This window comes from Metopolophium dirhodum, chromosome 4 (assembly GCF_019925205.1).
Source record: "Metopolophium dirhodum isolate CAU chromosome 4, ASM1992520v1, whole genome shotgun sequence".
NCBI classification, from domain to species: Eukaryota; Metazoa; Arthropoda; class Insecta; order Hemiptera; family Aphididae; genus Metopolophium; species Metopolophium dirhodum.
Window position 1 is genome coordinate 28,265,542 of NC_083563.1, and position 22,541 is coordinate 28,288,082.

The 22,541-nt window shown below is 30.4% G+C and overlaps 1 protein-coding gene across 2 annotated transcripts in view; it reads left to right on the forward strand.

Annotated features, from left to right (window-relative positions):
* Positions 1-21,467, forward strand: part of LOC132943338 (5-hydroxytryptamine receptor 2C) — a 95,807-nt gene extending 74,340 nt beyond the window's left edge. Inside the window, exons 6-8 of one of the 2 annotated variants that reach the window (XM_061012294.1) lie at positions 8,697-8,849; positions 16,364-16,645; positions 19,348-21,465. In XM_061012294.1, coding sequence (XP_060868277.1) covers positions 8,697-8,849; positions 16,364-16,645; positions 19,348-19,660 — 748 coding nt within the window. In that variant the 3' untranslated portion in view covers positions 19,661-21,465. Of the gene's footprint in view, positions 1-8,696; positions 8,850-16,363; positions 16,646-19,347 lie in introns of both variants that reach the window. The other variant, XM_061012295.1, reaches the window with a different exon arrangement.
* The last annotated feature ends 1,074 nt before the right edge of the window (positions 21,468-22,541 follow it).

Here is a 22,541-nt window from a genome sequence, read left to right on the forward strand (position 1 = left end):
AATCAGTGAAAGTTTCACGATGGGATGGTTTATAAAATTATTCTTAAAAATTTTTTTTTTAAGGAAATTTCAATTTATCCTGGTAAATACAGCACAATACTTGACATAAAATTGGTTTTTAGACAAATCGTCTAAAAAATATCTATACATCACTTCCTATTTCAATGTTACTATATTTCTAGTTCAAACATACCTAGGTAGGTACAAAAAAACAATGTTGCAACTCTGATTTGGTCTACTAATGCCCAGTTTTAAAATAATATTGCCTAAAAATGATTGCGAAAACAAAGTAACGAAAAGATATGAAACTAAAATACAATAGACATACAAAAACAAGTTTGTGGATTGTATGACCCAAAAACTCACAAACACGTATGTAATTTAAAATGTATTGCAACTTTAGCTGTTCTAGTGATAAATGGTAATGGCTTTTCCACATACAGTAATAATCTGTTATCCCAAGAACAAATTATTTTTAGTTATATTTATTGTATAATATATTAGTTTTTTTTAATTAAATAGTTTCGTGCAAAACAAAATAGGCCAATCTAAATTTCCGTAAAAGAAATACAATACATTATATCACAAGAAATCTATGTGTAGTGAAGGAACAAAATAGTGTCCGCTATTGAAGGGTTGAATTCAAATGGTGCCATGTGACCTTTTCATTGTACAAAACGTATTGTACCTAATTTATACGGATAACATTTTGGATGTTATACAGTATAATTGTCTTATCCAAAAATGTATTTAAACAAAAAAAAACAGCAATACATACCTAGTAAATATAATATACTTATTAAGTAGCACCATTTTCCTTAACAAAATCTTGAGTATTTTCAAGTTCGAACTGAAATCAGCTAGATAATAAATCATAATGTACAAACATGGATAAAATTATTCGTAATGTTTTATATGCAAAATATCAAATAGTATTGATTATATAGGTATACTTCTTAGTTCTTACAATTCAGTATTAAAATTTAGTTCAATTTCATTTTTGTATACATTTTAAAAGAGTCTAATTGAATAATATTTCCAGAGTAGATCTAATAATTATATTCGATGTAAAACGTCAATTCATTTTCTGGAACACTATAAAAAGATTTCTAAAATATATTTTCCAAAGTACTATTTTTGTTATACCTACCTCTGTGTTTTAATTGAATAAAAACCTTTAGAGATCTTGGATAACGCCTTCAGGCCTCTAGCCGAAAACAATCATGTAAACCAAATATTTCGATAAATACTTCGATCTACTAAATATATTCTATTAATATAAAAATTAAAATTGAGTAAATGATTTTAACCGAACAAGTTTAAAAAAAGACATTTCTTCTAAAGAAATCATTGTTTAAAGAAAATATGGTTAATACTCTATACCATTAAGTTTTTTAATCTTAAAATGACACTGTGTAAATTAATTGTTTTTTATTTTTCAACTTATATGATGTATGGAAATAGTTTAAAAGACTTTTCTTAACTCGTATTTTACTATACTTTATTAAAATTTACATGATTGTTGTTTGATCTTCTCTGTATTAAAAACATATAATATGACATGGGAGAAAACTACTATTATATTATAACAATATGGAATTCTAATTTAATATAACCACAAATACAAAATATATATTAGTATATTTAAAAAAAAAAAAGTACAGATTGAATTAGATTAATATTAGTATGCAAACGGGTTAGTTCACAATTTAATATATTCAATGTGTATATAATAATTTTAGATAGAATCGATTTCTGATGATACACATGTGGCTAGCCGCTAGGTAGGTACTATAGCCATTAGGTACATATTATTCTTATCTTTGCTTAACTTTAATAATTTTTTATAAGTTTTCATATAATATGTTATAGATCTATTTAAATAATACTATAATTATACACATAATGCAATAAAAAATAAAAAATATTAGTAGAGTGTATAGGTAATAGTTTTTGATAACGGTTATAAGTTCGAACGCTAAAAGTTCTTGAACGTAATGTTGTAATTTCGCTTTTCATTTTATAACGTCGGGTGTACTCAACTCATATACGTATATATATATATACACACACACATGTCTATGTATTATGTATTGTTTGCGTTTTGTCTAGACAGTGTTCTGAGGGTGATAAATGTTCTCTAATTCTTTCACGTAGCGAGTCCATTAATCGAAAATTAGATGTAGATTGTACTTGCGGAGTTTTTAAAAACGGCAAAACTCCCATTATTTTTCGAAACGACGGACAGTTTTATCGGTCGGCGCTTCCGGTCCTCGCGGTATACACCGAGTACGCGGTTCACTGGCAGGACCCATTCTCACATATTACACGCACGTACAAAACTTTCAAGCTTTAAATTGGCAACAAGTTAAACGTATTCGAAATGTATAAATCGTTAAACGGTCGTGTGCGGCCGTCAAACGACGACTAGATCGTCGTAGACAAGCAATATCGACGGCACGAATAAAAAACACACAAAATAAATCGCGATCCGCAGAATATTATTTGTCAGGAAGGTCGGCTGCTCACTGCTTGGCCGGGCGGGTGGTTCGCAGTAATATGATAAACGGTGAAAAAAAAAAAAACCATTTTACAATCGCAGGACTTCTGTAATATTATGTAGTGTGTGGCTGATGTGAATGTGTTAACTCTTACATTATTATATAAAAAACTAGCTGAATAACCACAGCAAAAATTTTTGATTAATTAACTCCTTTTGAGTATAATTCGCTGTGTATAATGTGGAAGCCAAATCATATTATATTTTAATTTTTAGCCACCCCGCGTGGCGTTGCCCGTGAGACTCGCTTATGGTTATGTGAACAGTTAACAGTATATTATCAGGTAGGCAATCTACCGGCTGCGGTAGATTCCGGACACAGCGAGGTGGGTGATAAAATAAAACCTATATTACTATAATATTAGTATATCTGTGTAGTTCAAAAAAATGTTTATACAGTGTAGGCACCTAAAATAGTATTGAAGTCATAGTTTATCATCCCAAATTTTTAGGAGCATTTAATATTTATATGTATATTAATATATTTCGGGGTTATTTTATTTTATTTTTTTTTCACGGACAAATCGGCGTAATTGTACTTAGTTTTGGTGAAATAATTCGTATATATAACCTGCAACAAAAAGCAACCATTAAAAACAAAAAAAAATTTTTTTTTCCATCTTAAGATCCCTGTTTGACCGCCTCTTTAAAATATGAATATTAAAAAATCCTTTCTTATTTCACATCTAGATCAGTAAAATAACCACTATTCCAAATTTAAGCACGTACGTTTTATATTTTAAAACCAATATTGTATATTTAAGTTAAATATTGCTTGATAGATGACGTCACTATTGTATATTCTTTCAACCCCTTATATTCCCCTTTTTTAGTAGAATTTCTAAAAATCCTTTCTTAGTGCGCCGCCCCTACATTGCCTAAGGAACATCTGTACAACATTTCAAGTCTCTAGACCCAGCGGTTTAGTCTGGGCGTTGATGAGTGGATAGGGGCGGTCTCCTATATGTGTGTATACATATATATATATATTAGTAAATTTAAAAAAAAAAAAGTACATATTGAATTATATTAATATTGCTATGCAAATGGTTTAGTTCACAATGTAATATGCAATGTATAAATAATACTTTTAGATAGTATCGATTTCCGAAAATACACTGATATCGATCAGCGCTTCCGGTCCTCGTGGTATAGGCCGAGTACGCGGTCATTGACAGGACCCATTCCCACATATTATATTCTTATGTTATCAATATAGAGCCGTGTACACGCGAAAAGTTGAACTGGATCCAACTTCATTATAATATCACGGCCAAGCCTGTGGTAAGAACGTATAACACTCTGGTATACCAACCAATCACAGAAAAGTATTTTTATGCACGTATCTAGCGGAAACCCAACTTTATATTGGCAACAAGTTAAACGTATTCGAAACATAAAAATCGTTAAACGGTCGTGTGCGGCCGTCAAACGACGACTACATCGTCGGAGACACGCAACATCAACGGAACGAATAAAAAACACACAAAATAAATCGCGATCCGCAGAATATTATTTGTCAGGAAGGTCGGCTGCTCACTGCTTGGCCGGGCGGATAATATAATAAACGGTGAAAAAAAAAAAAAAACGTTTTACAATCGTAGGACTTCTATGTGTAGTGTGTGGCTGATGCGAATGTCAACTCATACATTACTATACACAAGCCTGCGTTCGTTTACTTTAATGATTTTTTTTTTTTTTTTTTTAAACATAGTTGTGTGGTTTTAATTTCGATCATTCAACGATGTGTATAACATCCGAAAATACAATTCTCGGTTTGGTCATTCCTCGGGGAAATTGTAAGCGCCGACGGTTAGATGCACCAAAACTTGTATGTATCTTCGCATAAAATGCCATCCGTTAATCAAAAAGTTTCAATTCTTTTTCCTGTCTTGTTTGTTTTTAAAAATCCGCGATTTCACATTCAATCAGAGCTTCAGGAGATATTCCCTAGATAATGTACTTCAGAGTAAAATTTAACACGTCACCGTTATTAATACCTAGGAACGCGTATATTTTTCAAAATGCACCACGATACAGTACGTATTTTAATTCAAAATCCGTCGATGGCGGTTCGACCATTTTTCATTTTCATTTTGAATTTACACGAAACCGTCGGTGAAAAAATCAAAATATCTACGGTTATAATAGATAGGTCCTTTATAATTTTCAATAATTCTTTTAATTTATGGTTTCATAGTTTTACGACGATGTGATCGATTTGAAAATAACAATTCATCTTCCTCGTGGATAATATTATACGTACCTACGCATATATTAATTATTGTATGTTAATTTTTGAACCAAAGGGGTAGACAGTAGGTACACCTAGAGCATAATATGCATTTCGTACGTTGTTGTACACGTGCCTGATTATTGTTTTGACATAGTACGGTAAATTGAGACCTTAGATAAAATATAATCCATAGTCTACTATAATAATTGTACAACAATATCATAACTCATAAATTCATAATATAATAACGGATTAATCATTTTGTCAGTGATATATTATATTAGAATCAATGATATAATGAATTAATATTAAATATGAATGATGTTTTTTTTAAATTATAATACAATTATTAATCATTTTTAATTTCCTTTATGTTGATTTTTATTTTTCCATGAACAATTTAATATCAATGTTAAAACATTTTTGTAATAAAGAAAAACAATATAAGTTTAAGTATTCTATTAAGCACACGTAGAAGACGGAATATTTTTGTTTATACAATATGTAAGTATTCATTTTTCTACGAAAATGTTATTTTTTGTAAATATTTAAATCAGAAATCTGCTTATTTGTTATTTAACTGTAGGATCCCTATATATCGTGGCATGCGATTTTATTTTAAAACACGAAATAGGTTTTCTTTGAGGTGGGTCCATGGTTAGATTGTACATATTTTTAGGAATTTTCAAATATATGTATATTGTATAATATCTACATTTTATTATCAATATTAATTATAAGCTTATAATAACAAAATGTGGAAGAAAAAATATTGATTGAAGATGATTTATTTACAGTATATTGATTTCCTTCGTCAATATAGTGGAGAAGACACTATATTTGAACGATGTAACTGACGGAAATCTCTTTTTGGTAATGTAGTTTGTTGTTTTCCACATATGACCGTTATATATCAAATGGAAGAAAAGTTGGTAAGGTTGTAAAATTTCTGTTTATCATTACTCTAATGGCCATTAAATGGGTATTCTGCCAAATTCGGATGGGCTTGCGTTTTTTTTTTATTTTATTATTATTTTACAAGTAATTTTATTTGGAAAAAGAAAATCTCTACGGCATATTTTTATTCTTTATTCAGTTACATTTTTAATGAAATATAATATTTATTAATTTTTTTTTTTTTTAAATATCTTGAATAATTTATTATTTTATCGGTAGTTTTGCAAGTTATTCAAGTTTTCAACAGATAGGTTGAAGACATTGGTCGTATGATAGTTAAATGTAGGTAATATGTAATTTTAAAATAACAACGCTAAGTGACGCACATTTTATACGAAGACGCATACATATAACTACATAGGTACCTAACTATAATGAGGGACGTCGAGAATGCATCCATTTTATTATAAGATTAAATAGCGTGCGATTCCTTAGGATATAAATTTATAATATACAATAAATTAACTATACGTTTTTCATTTTCCATACAACGAGGCGATTTATAAGTGAAATTTCACTTAATTTCATAGCAATAAATTGAATAAAACATATTTATTACGAAGAAATACAAAACGAAAAAGCTTGATAAACCACATAGGTGCACCTATGGTATTTATTTTTTTTAACTGGACAAATGAGTACATAAATTACTATAACCTCCTCGTCAATTGATATAGTTCTATGTAAAAATACTGTCGATCTTTAGATAAAACTTTTTTAAATGTGTAGTCCTCTACCTAGCATACTAAAATAAAATGAACAACAATATCATAAGACATCAACCATAGTAAAGTAGCTACCTAATAACTAACACTGTTTCATCATCTCGCACAAGATTGAGAGTAAATATCATTGTTTTGAATAAAATTATGACCACCATGTATTTCAGTGTTTCACTTATGATTAGTTTTCTTCAAAACTTATTATATTTCTAACTTTTAATCATTTGAATTTACTAATCTATTGAACATTTGCGAAACTATTCAAAATTCATAACAACTTTTAAATATAGAATAAGAAAATAACAGCTTAATGTAAAAGTGACTGTAACATAAGTTATAAGTACCCAACCTACGTACAACACATTTTAAAAGAAATATTAAAAAAAAAACAGGCATCATACATTTATAATTTTTTTTTTGTTTTACGTAGAATGCTCAGTATATTTATTATTTTAGTTTGATTTAAATTGTAAAGATAAAAATATTAGGATCCATCAATGTTTTTGTATAAAATTGATAATTTACTTTATAATGCTAATTTTTTTAAAAAATAATTTTAGATATAATGAATATCGAATAATATTACAATATATAACTATATAGTATTATAAGTAGATATGAACTTTTATAAATATTTATTTAAATTTAAAACATAATAAATATCTATAACTACATCAAATAACCTTATCTTTCTGGTATATAAGTGATATTTCACTCCTCAAAGACCTTTGCATTAAATAAATTTACTCACATCACGTGCAAAAAAAAACTCACAAAGGGTTAGAAACGACTCGAGGTTCTTCAGTCAACAGTCACGCCTGTAAACAAATTCCAGGTAACCCTCTTAGACGCTTGAATAGGAACTGGTACTGCTATAGGACCCTTCTCCAGCTTCAAATTAGCAAGTTACACTTCCCCGTCTAGTTTTATTGTGACCTTATAATATGTGGTATAATTTGCTTGTTGTATTACTCTTACGCACAGAATGTATGTTATAAATTAAAGCGTTTTTATATTATGACAAGAAAAAATTATACGAAATAAAGGACCACTATAAAGCCGTAATAATATCATTGATTTTCGCAATTATTTGAACTACTTATATTGAAGTCGTTCGAAATGTATACATTATTAGAATATAGTTCTTTATATCTCAGAGATTCTTCAAAAGTTAATCTGAAAAATAAAACATATTTGTTCATTATTGATACACCTACTTCATCACTACAATTATCATTTATTATGAAAAGCCAAATTAAATGTTGGACTTAAATGTGTCCCTGCCGCTTTATAAATTGTGTCCACGCCTTATTAATGATGATTGTCGATTATTATAGATCGACTGAGTTAAGCTCAATTTATTTCTTATGTATCGTAACAATAATAATAGTAATAATTTTAAAAAAAGTTCAGTAATTTTTGAATGAAGATATTATAAAAGTAATACAAATAAATTGGTAACACTATATCGACATTACAAAGAAATTAAAACGCAGCGGCGTCCACAAGAAAATATTGGAATAACTGAGTTATCGTTCATGTACACGAAATTATATAATAATATATAATATATACATCCGATGACCGTAGGTGTCACATTAAATGTACAGCTGATGACGAAGCATTTGTCAAAAGTTAAAGGGGTTATAGTTTTACATATAATAATATTATTATCGTGGTCTTGTCGTTGTTTATGCTCGAGGCGCGGTTTCTATCAGCGCGAAAAAAAAATTTAAAAACTAATCATCGAATGGCGTTGAATACAATCATATTGTATTTCTCGACTATCAGTCATAACTGAAAAATAGTAATCAGCGTTCTACATCAAAGATGTGAACAAGACAAAAAATAAATACATATCGAATATACCTGTGTCTATTCGTTTGTTTGCATCTGATGATCCCGCAGAGCATGGTCAATTTTGATATCACATTATAAGTGGACGTGTACAATATTATATTATTATTATAGTTATATTTATGTCAAAGTTAAAAAAAAATAAACAAATAAATCCATTAATCTGCTCGGCGAATTAAGTATGAATGACGTAGTTGTAGAAATGTCGTAATAAGACGTGTCTTGCATGCATGCAATATATTATATTATAACCACACCACATGTGTAGACGTTTGTGCATTTCAAAGTTTGGGCAACCAGTATCCGGTATAGATAATTAATATAATATTGTTTATATCGAACCGACGACGTGTTATTGTTTTAGGCGGTTACAGCCGGGCAAAAACAACAACAAACAGTGCGATCAACAGACGCAGATACCCGACGCGGTATCTGCTGGCGCCAGTGACTCGAGGAATTTCCGGTTGAAGACGCTCAGACTTCAGCTGAATATGAACCCGTCGACACTCAATTTGAGGTACATTCACGTATGATACTATATTATATTATACGGTCAAGTTTAAATCGCCGCAGATCGCTTGACCGTCCACATAATATAACTCTTGTAGGTCCGTGTCTCGCACAGAAATGTGTACCGTCGTCTCGGTGGTTAGGTACACATTTTTAGCGCACTCGGCCAATAACAATGACCGTCAATACCGTATACTACTACACCTGCCCAGTGCATCATTGTACTCGTGTAAGGGAAAAAAAGAGATCGGTGTTTTTTACCTTTTCAATTTTCTTTTTTACCGACCGCCGACGTAGCAGCGGTCACCCTATACCTCTTTTGTCGGAGGACGCATAACATGTATAATAGGTATCCTGGTCTAGGCGAACGAAAGCTCGCGTCCCGTCTCCGCCGGTGGTCGGTTTATGGATTTTTGCGCACTTTTCGTCCGGCGAACGGAGAAAACTGATTTCTACCCTATTGTGAACATCCCGTACACCGGATCAATCAACCCGAGGAAACAGCCCCATCCCCCAACCCCACCCCCATCCCGTTCCGCCGCACGCAATGAATGGAAAACATTCCGACATCGGACGAATGGGAGCCATTGAATATTGACGAACTGCATCAGGTTTTTGCCCCCCCCCTCTTTCCCCCATGTACCTTTGTTGCCATAGCACAGGCACCGAGCCACACGGATTACGAGAGGTACCCGCACAGAATAATGCGCTGCAATAGCCGCCGAAGAAAACATATTATCCGAGCGCTCAGGAAATACAAACGAAACAAACGCGTTGGCGTAAGACGTGCGTGTACGTGAATCGATGGATTTGATTGCGTTTAATAATATAAAATTTTATGCAAAAAAAAACGCAGACCACCGTCCGACAGACGGAGAAATGCTCGAAGTACGGGTTTTCGTTGTTATTGTACGACTTAATTTTTAATACACATTTTAATAATATCATTATCCCTTCGGTTATGCGAGTAGACTGTACGGTTTTACAACCACCGTCGTGCGATGACCGTCTTCGTTATTTTCATATTTTGTTCTCGAGAATAATATTAGCGAACTTAAATAAATATTTAACTAATTGGTAAAACCACTATAATTACTATTTCAATGGCGTTACGAGTCAGTCCGCAGTTTATTCGAGGTACGTTTCTGAGCTGAAATTAAACACGCTACGTTTCGAATACGTTTTCTTTTACATATCTACGAAAACCAATAGAATTAACATGTAATTATGCGATGAACAAAACAAATGCTCATAAATAATCAAATTACTATTTTAAACGGTTATTGGTATTGATTGAATAGTGAATACTATAAATATTAAGAAAATAGTTATATTTTACGTCTGTCTTATACAAACAATTCATCTGGATAAAAGTTTTGAAGGAAGCTGTGCCTCATTGTGCGTAGTTTGAAGATTTTAAATTAATTTTAATTTTATAAAAATACCTTATCTCAAGAAAATGTCTGGTGTTATTAATAATACATGGAATTAAAATTAATTAAAAAATTAAGCTATTTATGACGTGATTTTTTTTTTACTTCATCTGGAGGATGCCATAATCGTACCCACTATATTATAATAGTTGATTGTTATTAATTACATTATAACTCTTATTAAAGTTTACCTAATATTCCAACATATTAATTAGGTTTTAAATTATATATTTATTAAAGTCAATGATTTAATTTTCAGTTTATTCAATTATTTAGAGTGAAGTAAAAGATAATAAAATAATAAAAAAGTTGGGTAAGCCACAGCTGTCTTTAAATTTTAAATTTTTAGTTTAATACTGACCAATTTCCAATTTATAAAAATATTGCAAAAAACATTTATGAATATTTCATTCCCCTCAAAAATTTTTCTGAAAAAAAAAACAAATCTTCAGCATTGTACGACCAAAAGCATAGATCTACCTCAGACTATGAAAATCGTTATTTATTAATCAATGAAAAATAAATCAACCAAAATATTTCAGAGTGGGATAAAATATGGTGTCAGCTCATTTCCACAAAAATATAATATATTCTATTTAGGAGTGTCCATTAGACATGTATTCATGAAGATTTAAGTTGAAAATAGGGAGGTTTTAAACTTGACCTATTTTTTTGGTGTATAATAGTATCTCTAAATTATGCGTAATATGTGACCAAGTTTTTGGGTTGTAAAAGTGCTCCAAAAGTTTCACGGAACAACTTCTTCAATTAGAAGAATCGATTTATCGAGTGTATTGGTACTTTAGCAAAGTAATGTTCCAATTTAGAAATTATACTGTTTTGAGAAGCTATCCCAAAATAGTGAAAAAGATAATGATAAAATTTACGATACTACCCAATTTTGTTATTTTTTTGTTATTTAAAAATAATTAAACAAAATACTTGTGTTTGATACAATTGTAAATTCAAATAAACATGAAATAATTTTCGAAATAAATTATCGAATTCTTGACCTAAATATTTAATTAAAAAAAAAAATTTGTTTGAGTTGTCAGATTTTCACACCTAATATTGGGAAATTAAGATGGCGTCACACACCCACTTTTGGTGATTTATATTAAAGGCAATTTTAAATACATATTGAGAAAAATGAAAATGTTTAATATTTTTTTTTAATATGAATTAAAGGTAACTTACAAGTACTCACATGTCAGTATCATCGTTAGTTTAGTTGATGCGTAATAATATTACGAGCATATAATATAGAAAACCTGCTTGCGTAGAAAAGAACCACTTAAGGTGTAGTAGAGGATGTCGGTGAACTATTAATTTTCTCTATCTGAACCACGCGTAGCATACTAAATGTGCGTTCAGCTGATCTAATTTAGTGTTTTTATCTCTAATAATAAAGGGTGAATTTACAATTATCCGAATTAACGATAAGAATGAATCTTGGTTAGCTCGTGGTCTTAATATATACTATATTTTTAACTTTGAAGCGAGTTAAGAGCATTTTAAAATGCTATTATTATTGTAATATGATTATAATATATAGTATATAATTGTCATACAATAATTATAATAACTGGCTTTAAAATTAAAATATCATCAACACTATATATGGATCATTAGTTCCCCACAGAATAAATTTTTTTTTAAGTTTGATAATAGGTGAATTTACTCCAAGATTAAAGCTACATCACAATATTGGGTTCTGTTAACACAAATAATTAGCTATGACGTGGTGATGCGGTTCATAGAAAAAAAAAACCAAAAACACATCAAAATGTTGTCTTCTGTATTGTATATAAATGTATGATACCAACTATGACTGTAATCTGAGAGGTTCTTTATTATTTTACATTTGAAACGGTTTTCACAAACAATTTATGCGTATTCTTTGTAGATCAGTAGCGTACGCAGGATTTTAGTTCGGTTAGGGTTTTACGTGAGTAAATAATTTACATTATTTTATTCTAAACAGTTTTTATATAATTGGTTATGACAAATTTAGTCTACACAATAAGAACACTCGAGTGTTTGACCTGGACACCTGGTCATCTTTAAAGAGCCTCTTCGGGTCGTAATAAACGTGGTAATAATCGTTGGAAATAATTGATGGATGATACATGATGATACACCATATATGACGATTATTGCAGACGTTTTGTAATGTTCTAAATCAGCAAAAAAACTAAAACTAAGATCGATAATCTTTGTCATATTTAACAATTTATTTAATATCTATTAAAAATTACCAATAAACTATCGACTCTGAGTAATTTAATGGTAGTAAATAAGATTTTTTTGTAAAAGGAAGAAAATTTTAGAGGGGGGGGGGGGGTCAGAACCCTAGAACCTTACCCCTGCGTACACCGCTGTTGTAGGTACAACACTAATCAATCCTATTTAAATATTATAAATATAATATGATCATAGTATATTATACAAAATTTCAAACTGTAATTACATTTTGTCTTCATCACAAGTGAGTCTGAAAATACTAACTAACATTACGTTTTACAACCGTCCAAAAATATGATTTTAAATTAATTTAAATTGCACAATAATCATATTTATTTTAATTAGAAGGTATTTGTAGTTTTAGACTAAAATTACATTTTAAATACAATAACGCTACGTGAATAATTATTATTGTAATATTCTTTACTGTATAATTTCATACATTTCTCAAATCCTTAACCATTGAATAATTTCACGAGAAAATTACGATTTTAAATCCCACCAATTTAATAAATACCTGCATAATATTATATTATATTATTATAGTAATTATTATTAGTAATTCAACTCAGACCCAATTTTTGTCGACGATTTTTTTCAGCTTATTACTGTTTTAACATTTTCAGATATTTATTAAATGGGCATCGCTCGCGATCTCTGTATCATATATACATATAATATTATGTACTTACCTACAACTTTTTATTATTAATACTTTCTTATACTTAAAAGTTTAATTATTTATTGATCAATAGTACTGTATTAACCTACGATATGAGTGTCAGTGTGTCACACAATTTATGATATGAGTAATACGATAACGATGGCGTATCGAATAAAATAACGTGTCCTTGATCTTATATTATGTACGACAAAATAATACACACGTAACCTATTCAAGCGTAAAGCACTTAATTGTTGTTATTAGTTATATATTTAACGTATCCTCCATTATTTGGAAAATATCCATCGACCATTTTATTATACGAAAGGCCATTTCATAACCTTAACCATATCCCTACATATAATATTATAATGAATACAGTGTCATAACTCATAATTTAATTTAGGTATAACTATAATACCTTCGACATTTTAAATTCATGAAATATTAGAAAATAATATATTAACTATAGTTAATGCCGCTTTGGTATTTAATATTTTTTTAATGTTAATTTCCGGGAACACGAAATTATGGATGCTGCGTGCACAACCTTTATACTTGGGAGATTTGTTTTAAATAATTTAATTTTAGTGTAATAATAGTGTATAATTAGTGTCTGCTAATAGCGACTATTATGAGAGAAATTATTTTTATAATGCTATTACTATAATATTATAATATACATATGCTTTGATTTAGTTAATCGCTTTAATAAAACGGTTTTTAATCAATTTATCTTGTGTGTATATAACATTGTAATCTAAATAATAGATAGTTATTGTCATTTGTGAAGGATAATATATTATATATATTTTGAACAAATTAATTTGTTCATAATGAGTAATGACTGAAAACTATTATTTCGAGGTACCTACACACTATACATAATAATATGTCCATATAGTAATTTAATTACAAATGACAAAGTCGTTTGTTTAGTTGAAAAGTATGTATAAATTATTATGTACAATTGCTCCAACAGCTATGTCTGAGATACAAAATTTGTACAGTCTGAAGTGGAATTAAAAAAACACGTTAGTCGCTACAATAAAATAAATGATTTTAGTTATTTAGTGTATTGAACATTGTATTTCATCATATTCGACTAACACGCAATTTATTACTGAATATCATTGAATTATGATAGTATAATAATATGTATGTATAGGTATAGAGTAAACTTACTATCCCTTTATACTCCGAGTACCTAAAATATAAGAATCCTATTAAATAAATTCCAATGAATTCTCCTAAAATATTATTTTCAAATAGATTTTTGTCGTGTATTGAAAAGTATTATATAAACGCCTTTTTGTAACGAATAAAAACTGCAAGCCTTTTGGGGTACTCCTCACCACAAAAATAAAAATGATATGAATTTTTAATATTTTACTATGGAGTATGGACAGATGAATGGCTTACAGATTTTTCATAAATAGAGACGATTTTATACCTTAACGTTATCATGATCAAACATGTGTCCAGATATTTAAAACGTATATTATTTTATATATAACTTTATATAATACTAGCTGATCCTGTGCACTTCGTCGCCCGTTAAATGCACCCACTCTATATGACTCAAACTTTGTTCAATTCGTTATTTAATATTCGGCGTACGGTGTTTCAAAATTTATCTTGACTTTTCTGATGCCTGGAATAAAAATTCTGATTCGCAGCAGTATATTATCAGGTAGGCAATCTACCTGCGGTAGATCGCGGACCCAGTGCGGTTTGTACGTAAGTGTATGATTTAACTCTAAAGTATCAAGTTTCTTTTGATATAATACGGTGGATTGATGTCATCATTTAATACATAATCCTAACCTTACCTAATCGTACTAAATTCCGACGAATAACAAAACCAAATTTAACCCTTTTTAAATTAGCCTATCTGCACACAAACATTAATTTATATATTATAATATAGGCTATAGCTGATTCTGCGCACTTTGTGGCCCGTAAAAAATGACAACTCTTAAACAAATTGTGATTGTTCGGTGTAACTCACTGCAGTAAGTGCAACTCAGCCACCCTGGTAGGCAATGTGTGAAAATTCGATTTGATGCATGCTTGTAACTGATCTGCCCGATTAACCAATGGCAATCAATAATAAATAAATACTATTTGTATTAATTATTTCTCCTATAACCAATAGCAACCATTTATAAGCAAATATTTCCATCGTAAATCTCAAAATCCCTGTTTGAGCACTTCTATTAATTTATCGTAGCGTGATGTTATATAGCCAATAGCCTTCCTCGACGAATGGACTATCCAACAAAAAAATAATTTTTCAATTCGAACCAGTATAACCCCTTACAGCCTCTTACAGCCCTTTTTTACTATTAAAAAGTAGCCTATGTTTTTTCTTAGTGTCTAAACTATCTATGTACCAAATTTCATTTAAATCGGTTCAGTAGTTTCGGAGCCTATTCACTACAAACAATCATATCTTTCCTCTTTATAATATTAGTATAGATATTATTTTATGTATAGTATATAATATTATGTTCTATGTATTCAAATTTCAAAAATGCCGTTCTTATATTTTTCTTTTTTTCTCTGTTCTTATTGTTAAATCTGTTTTTTCTTAGAATATTTTCAGATAAATAATATTACCCATCTGTAAAATATTAAAATTCACCAAAATAACTCTCTACCTCCAACACAAACTTTGCTTATAGGAGGTAGATAAACCATAGTAATTGTATGATGTTTGATTATTAATTGTAATAAATGGTTATTTTAAATAAATAAAAAAAAAATGTACGGTTCCTCCAACTCAATTGCAAATTGTATGATAGTCGATGAAATATTGACATTAGATATATAAAAAAAAAAGTATAAAATGTAATTTTCCAAAGTTATTTGCAGTGTAGATGAGTAGAGATCCTCATACACAGATAATATATAATATAATTTATACATTATATACCTAATTGTTAAATTAATATTTTAAAAGCGAATCAATATGCATTTAGTTATTATATTATTATCAGTATTGTTATGGATTGTGTAAAAAAAACATATGACTGTTCATGATTTTCTTTTATTATTATTATTATTATTATTATTCTTTTTGTTAGTACTATTGTTCGGCGAACTCACAGAAAACGAACAAAAATGTATATTATATTGTATACCTGCTGTTATAATGATATACGTGTATCCTTACAGATTTCTCGCCAACAGACAGAAGCGCCAAAGCCTGGCGGCCGCCAACGCCGTTAGAACCGAACAAAAGGCCAGCAAAGTGTTGGGAGTGGTGTTCTTCACGTTCGTGTTATGCTGGTCACCATTCTTCCTGTTGAACATCGTGTTCGCCGTCTGCCCAAAGGAAAGCTGCCCGGTACCCGACCACGTGACCGAGGTGTGCCTCTGGTTGGGATACGTGTCTTCGACGATAAACCCGATCATCTACACGATATTTAACAAGACGTTTAGAGCCGCATTTATCAGGTGATTTGAATAATGGTCTATATGGCAAATGGTTCGAAATTAATTACAGGTGGTCAGCGCGACAGTGTCTGAGTGTCGAGTAGGTAAATGTGTTGTTACGATATTAGATGGGTACTGTATATACCAGCGACGAGCTTAGATTTTTTTAAAGGGGGGGGGGGGGGGGTATGATGTTTTTGCTATTCCCAGATCACGATAATAATAACGTGATAAAATATTATACTCTCATTGTTTTATCGTATATATTTTATAAAAGAAAAAGGTGGTGAGATATGGCATAATATGTCAACCTTCACACCCCCCCTCCCCGCTAGCACACCCCGCTGGGTACGACACAATTGGTTGTCTACTTGTTTGCGCATTTGCCGACGGTTTTCAGTGCTATAATTTCGTATAATATTAAAAACTGTAATAACAATAGGTAGGAACTAAAAGGAAAAATACGAAAAAATCCTGAGGTTAAAATAATGCGGACAATTATTGATTAGAACCGTAGTGGCTTGAGGTAGGTTTCATTCCGACGGATTATTGAAACGGGTTGGTCTAGAATATTGCGGTACTGTAATTAAATTTATGATCGACTGAGCAGTGTTCTTAGAACTTTCCAATTAAAAAAACTAACGTAATATAAATAAAGTTTGTATTGTGTTTCAAAAACAGTGTAATGCTTTTTACAGATTTGTCCGACAAAAATATAGCACGATGACAAATGATTTTTATTGCCACTAAATATTATTGAATACAATCGATGAGGGGTAGGTACATTTCGAAAAACTTCGAGGACATTGCTGTTAGAAAAACCATATTATTTATTACTTTATTTTTCCGTAAAAAAAATCACGTCCAAATCCAAATTATTGTGGTCTTACGTAAGGATAATTTGAAGTTTATTATCTGGCTATAGTGGCTGCAGCTGATAACTCGTGAATTATCGCATCACCTTTCTACTCATCTTGGCTTTTCTAATCCCAACGAGAATAGGAAAAAGTAAAACTATTTCGTGCTCGTGTTCGCCGATATCGTTTACGTGGCGATTTACATAATAACAACTACAATTAATATTAATTTGCCATGAACTATGAAATCCAAATCCAAGTATACGAAATCGGTTATAAAAAGTATAAAACACCTAAAAAAAAATCCCGAAACAAGGTAAAATGTATAGAGATGATATATATTGTTATATAATTACTGTAATAACAATATAGTGGTATAACAATAAAACGTAACGTTAAAATGATAATGACGAAACAAATTACGTTCGGCGTGCTGGCGGTGTTCTCGCGCACATTATGATTGTAGCTGTTTTGGGTTGGGGAACATATATTATGTAGGTATAGGCAATTTAGTGAGAGCCTTTTAATTATTATTTTAACTATAGTCGGGGAACTGCGGGAAATATAGTCCATGTAATATTATGTTCTTGTTGATATACATTTATTATTACACATAATCAACATTAAATATTATACAGTGTTTCGAAATACTTACGTATTATAAACATCCCGAGCTCTATATTGTTGGCGTTAGAACAATATATTGAACTTGACACGATGCGTATTTTTGAAGTTTTAACCTGTAACGTATACAGGGGAGGGGGGGGGGTTGACCTCCCCTCGTAATTAGTTCCTATAAACACCACTGGTTTCAACACGAGTTTAATAGAATAAACTATGGTTTTCATTAGTATTATTATTTCCATGATTCAGGGATTTATTACATAGGCACAGGTGGGCATTAACTATTCAAACAATCAAAGCAAATACTTAAAAAGTTATAACTTTATACATAGTTATATATTTTAGTTATTGGAAATCAACTATATTAAGTATCAGGTGCAATAACTTAGCTTTTTCTGGTTAATTTGAATGATAATTCTTACACTAAAATCATGTTTCTAGGTACTAAAATTTACAAGTTTATACAGTTAAACTAATTTATTATTTAGTTATTTTTCGTTTAATAACATTGTACCAATACAATAATTTTAAATACAATTAATCAACTGTTAAATTCCTTGATTTAAAAATGTATTTGACACTGACGTGAAATAGCCTAATTCTTTACAGTTAGTGTACAATAACAAGAAATCGTACAATGTATTTCAACATAGATTATGTAGGTATGTTTTTGAGATGGGTACTTGCAACTTTTTTTTCTAACCGATTTTCACGAGCACAATTTTGTAACGCTTTGTTTATTGTCATAGAAATGCAAATAAAAATAAAATTAAATTAAATTCCTAACAAAATGTTACTATAATATAGTATTATATATTTATATATTATTAGTATTATAGTATTATATATTTTCCCACTGCGCTATACACAAAAAATAATAATAATAATATGACTATGATTCTTAAATTTTCCTTGCAGAGAAAAAGTATCTAACGCTACTTATAATTTAAAAAAAAAATATTTATTAATATTATATTTTAAACAAATTTGCATTTAATTAAAAAATAAATAAATATTTGAGTCGAATGATTCAAATTGTTCATAGTAGCTTTAAACATTTTCAGTTAAATATATATTTTCAGTTGACTATAATTTTATAACTTAACGTTCGCATAGTATTTACCTAACTCAATACTAACTGAAGTCAACCGTTTTTCATTTGACCAATGTCGAGTCCGACCAATAATTTCGAGATCTCGTGTCGTTTGATTTATTGTTTCTACCACGATCCGTCTGTTTCAGGTTGCTCAAATGCCGATGTCACAAGACCAGACCTCACCGGTACAGATCGGTGACGGACAACCGACATTCCGCACTGATAAGCACTCCGTCTGGGGCGGCCGCTGGAGCCGCCTCTGTTCCGTTATCACTGTCGCTGCAGTCCACGCCACTGACCACGTCTCCGCCCGTGAACGACACCGCCACCACTACCTTCGCCGCCACTGCCGCCGCCGCCATGGCTGCCGCCGCTGCGTCTAAGAAGACGACGTCCACTCCCGAGTATCCAGACTCGTTCCTCGTCCAAGAATGCCCAGAGGACACGGCCAAATATTGATCCCGAACGGGATCAGGTGGTCGTTTCTACTCAGACTACGTCGTCTCGCAACTTGAAAATATACGAGTGTAATATTATGTTGTTGTTATTGTTATTTTTATTATTATGTTATCATAATATTAAAACGATAATAGGTAATGTTATAGATCTCATAATATATTATTATGTCTGATCAGACCGAGTTGTTTCGCATAAGGCGTACGTATACACCTCATGATGGTTTCATAATAATACAAAGGTCGTGTCGTCCAAGGAATTTACAAGTGTAATATTAACTCGCTATGATATTATGCTGGAATTTTTGTTGCAATCAATATTTCAATTTTTTTTTATATAATAATAATGTTATACTAAATAAAAATTTTAATTCTTCCTATGTTGATTATAACAAATGTTATCGCATAGTTGGTTAATATTACATTTGTCGGTTGATTCCTGCAGTTACACCCTGCAGCTGTATATGTGTGTGCAGAGTGTCACTTCCGGATTTACTTCCGCCGATGTTCCCAACTGAAATCGTTGTAATATGTAAAACCAGAGTTATTATAATATATTATTATTATCATATTAATAGACATATCACAATATGCGTCCACTCTTTCTTCTTTTCTTTTCTCCTTCTCCCCTCACTAACTCGCTCGCTCCCTGTCCGTGCTCTCACTCTCCCGAAGGCACCTACACACGCATTCATATCCATGCCTTTTCGTGCGATGAAAATTGGGGGTTCATTTAACGCGCGGGAAATAATAACCACCGTTGACGATGGAGAGGGTCAATCAATCTTTATGAATACCCATCCCGTAGGAAAAAAGCAAACGCACCGGAGACCGGGAAGTAATTTTATGTGAATTATCGCACCTCTCGGGCAGATGAAAAAAAAATTAATAATAATAAGGGCGCATCGCGGTTTCTAGTCGTTAAATTGATGAGCAATCCGAAAATTACATATTTGCGAAAAATCCGAGTATACGATATCGGTATAACGAGTTCCGTAAATTAGGCGGGAGAAACGGGAGCTCGACGAATAATTCTTCGCATAAATAACTATTATTATTATTATTATTATTACTTACACGTGCAAAATATTATATCGGTGTGTTTTTCATTTTTATTTTCGTTATTTCGTGTCAAATCTATTAGTATTTCGTAGGTATAGATAATAATATTATATAGGTACGCGTTAAGAATATTTTAGCACGATTTTGGGGTATACCAAAGATTAAGATGTTAATAATATTATTCTTACTATTGTATATTTTTAATAAAATGTACCAGCAGTAGGTAGTTATTGTTATATCAACACCGATGTTCGTCAAACTGATTTACTGAATGTATAGTTAATAGGTAGTTTAATAGTTAACGGTAGTTGTACAATAAATAATGTTATTAAGTACCTATAATAGTGCTTTTAGAAATAATTATAGATTAGCTATCATTGTTAATTTATTTTATATATATTGTTTTTTTTATAATTTTAAAATATATATCTGCAGTGTGTTATTAATGTCTTAAGTTATGTTCAAATTAATGTATGTTTGTTATTCGAAGATTTGTATCATATAATATGTGCGTGGAAATGTAGTTATTTATTCGTTTTAAATCTAAAAACATATTATAGTTAAATAGTATTCATATTATATAAGAGTTATTATATATAAAAAAAAAAATAATGTTATTATTATTTAAAACTCATACTGTTTCGATTTTAAAAAGTAATACATAAATTATTATATTATAACAAGTGTAAAAGTGTTCATTGGTATTTATCATGAAAGTTTAAGAATAAATAAAACTATAAAACAAAATCGACGTAGCCTATTTTATATACTCAACCCCACAAAAATTAATACAGCAACACTGTTATTGATATTTTAAATTATATAAGTAATTTACGAATTACCTATTCTTATTGGCTCTTAATGGATCTACAATCTACATGTTATGTCTAGTTTAGGATTAAACGTACTTATGTCGAGACTTTGGTAGTCTATTATACGCACCATTTTTACAACTATATTTGTGTATTATATACTGTCCAAAATCTGTAAAAACTCACCATTTCCCTGAAAACCCGAAATCGTTTTGTTGAAATTGTAACTAAACGGATTAAAAACTTTCTTTTTTAAATATAAACTGTTAAAACCGTAGTTCGAATAGGTATTGTTTTCGAGATCAGATTTTCAAATTTGATGTTAATAATATTATATGAAGCTGTATTAGTGATTGGAGTGATTCGTCGCAGTTCGACAGTTGTTTTTATGCAATTCACAATAATATTGGCGGTTCCGTAGAAGTCCAGGGACGTAAATCCGGGCAATAATTATTTAACGTTGCTACCGCGCGACTATGCTTCGGTTGTTCAGGCAAAATTTGTAAATTCTACATTGTGAACAAAATTTTCACGTTATTTATTTCATTCGATTCAATCGAATAGTATTTTTATTCAGTTTTTATGGATTTTATACCTTTTGAAATTGGTTTGATGTTCACGCCGTATGATTTTCGTTTCAAAATCGCATACTATCATAATGATTAAATAATAATAATATTATTATTATGAATAGAAGTATTATATTAAAAAAATAGTATACAATATCGGTCAAAAGTACTCATTAACGACGTTTGATTTTGAGGGCAGCTTTGAGGACGCCGGATCACTTGTAACACAATGTTATGTGACTGGTACTTACTGCATGTATACCTACACACAGTTTTAATCAAACACCACGAACGAGTGGTATGAACACTTCATCGTGTACAACAGGTCGATAATATTATATTTTTGTAGGCTTGGTAAAAAAAAAAATAAAAATATACATTATATTTGTAAAATGTATTTATATTTATATCTCGAACGGTTTCATTTGGTTTCATGGGGTTG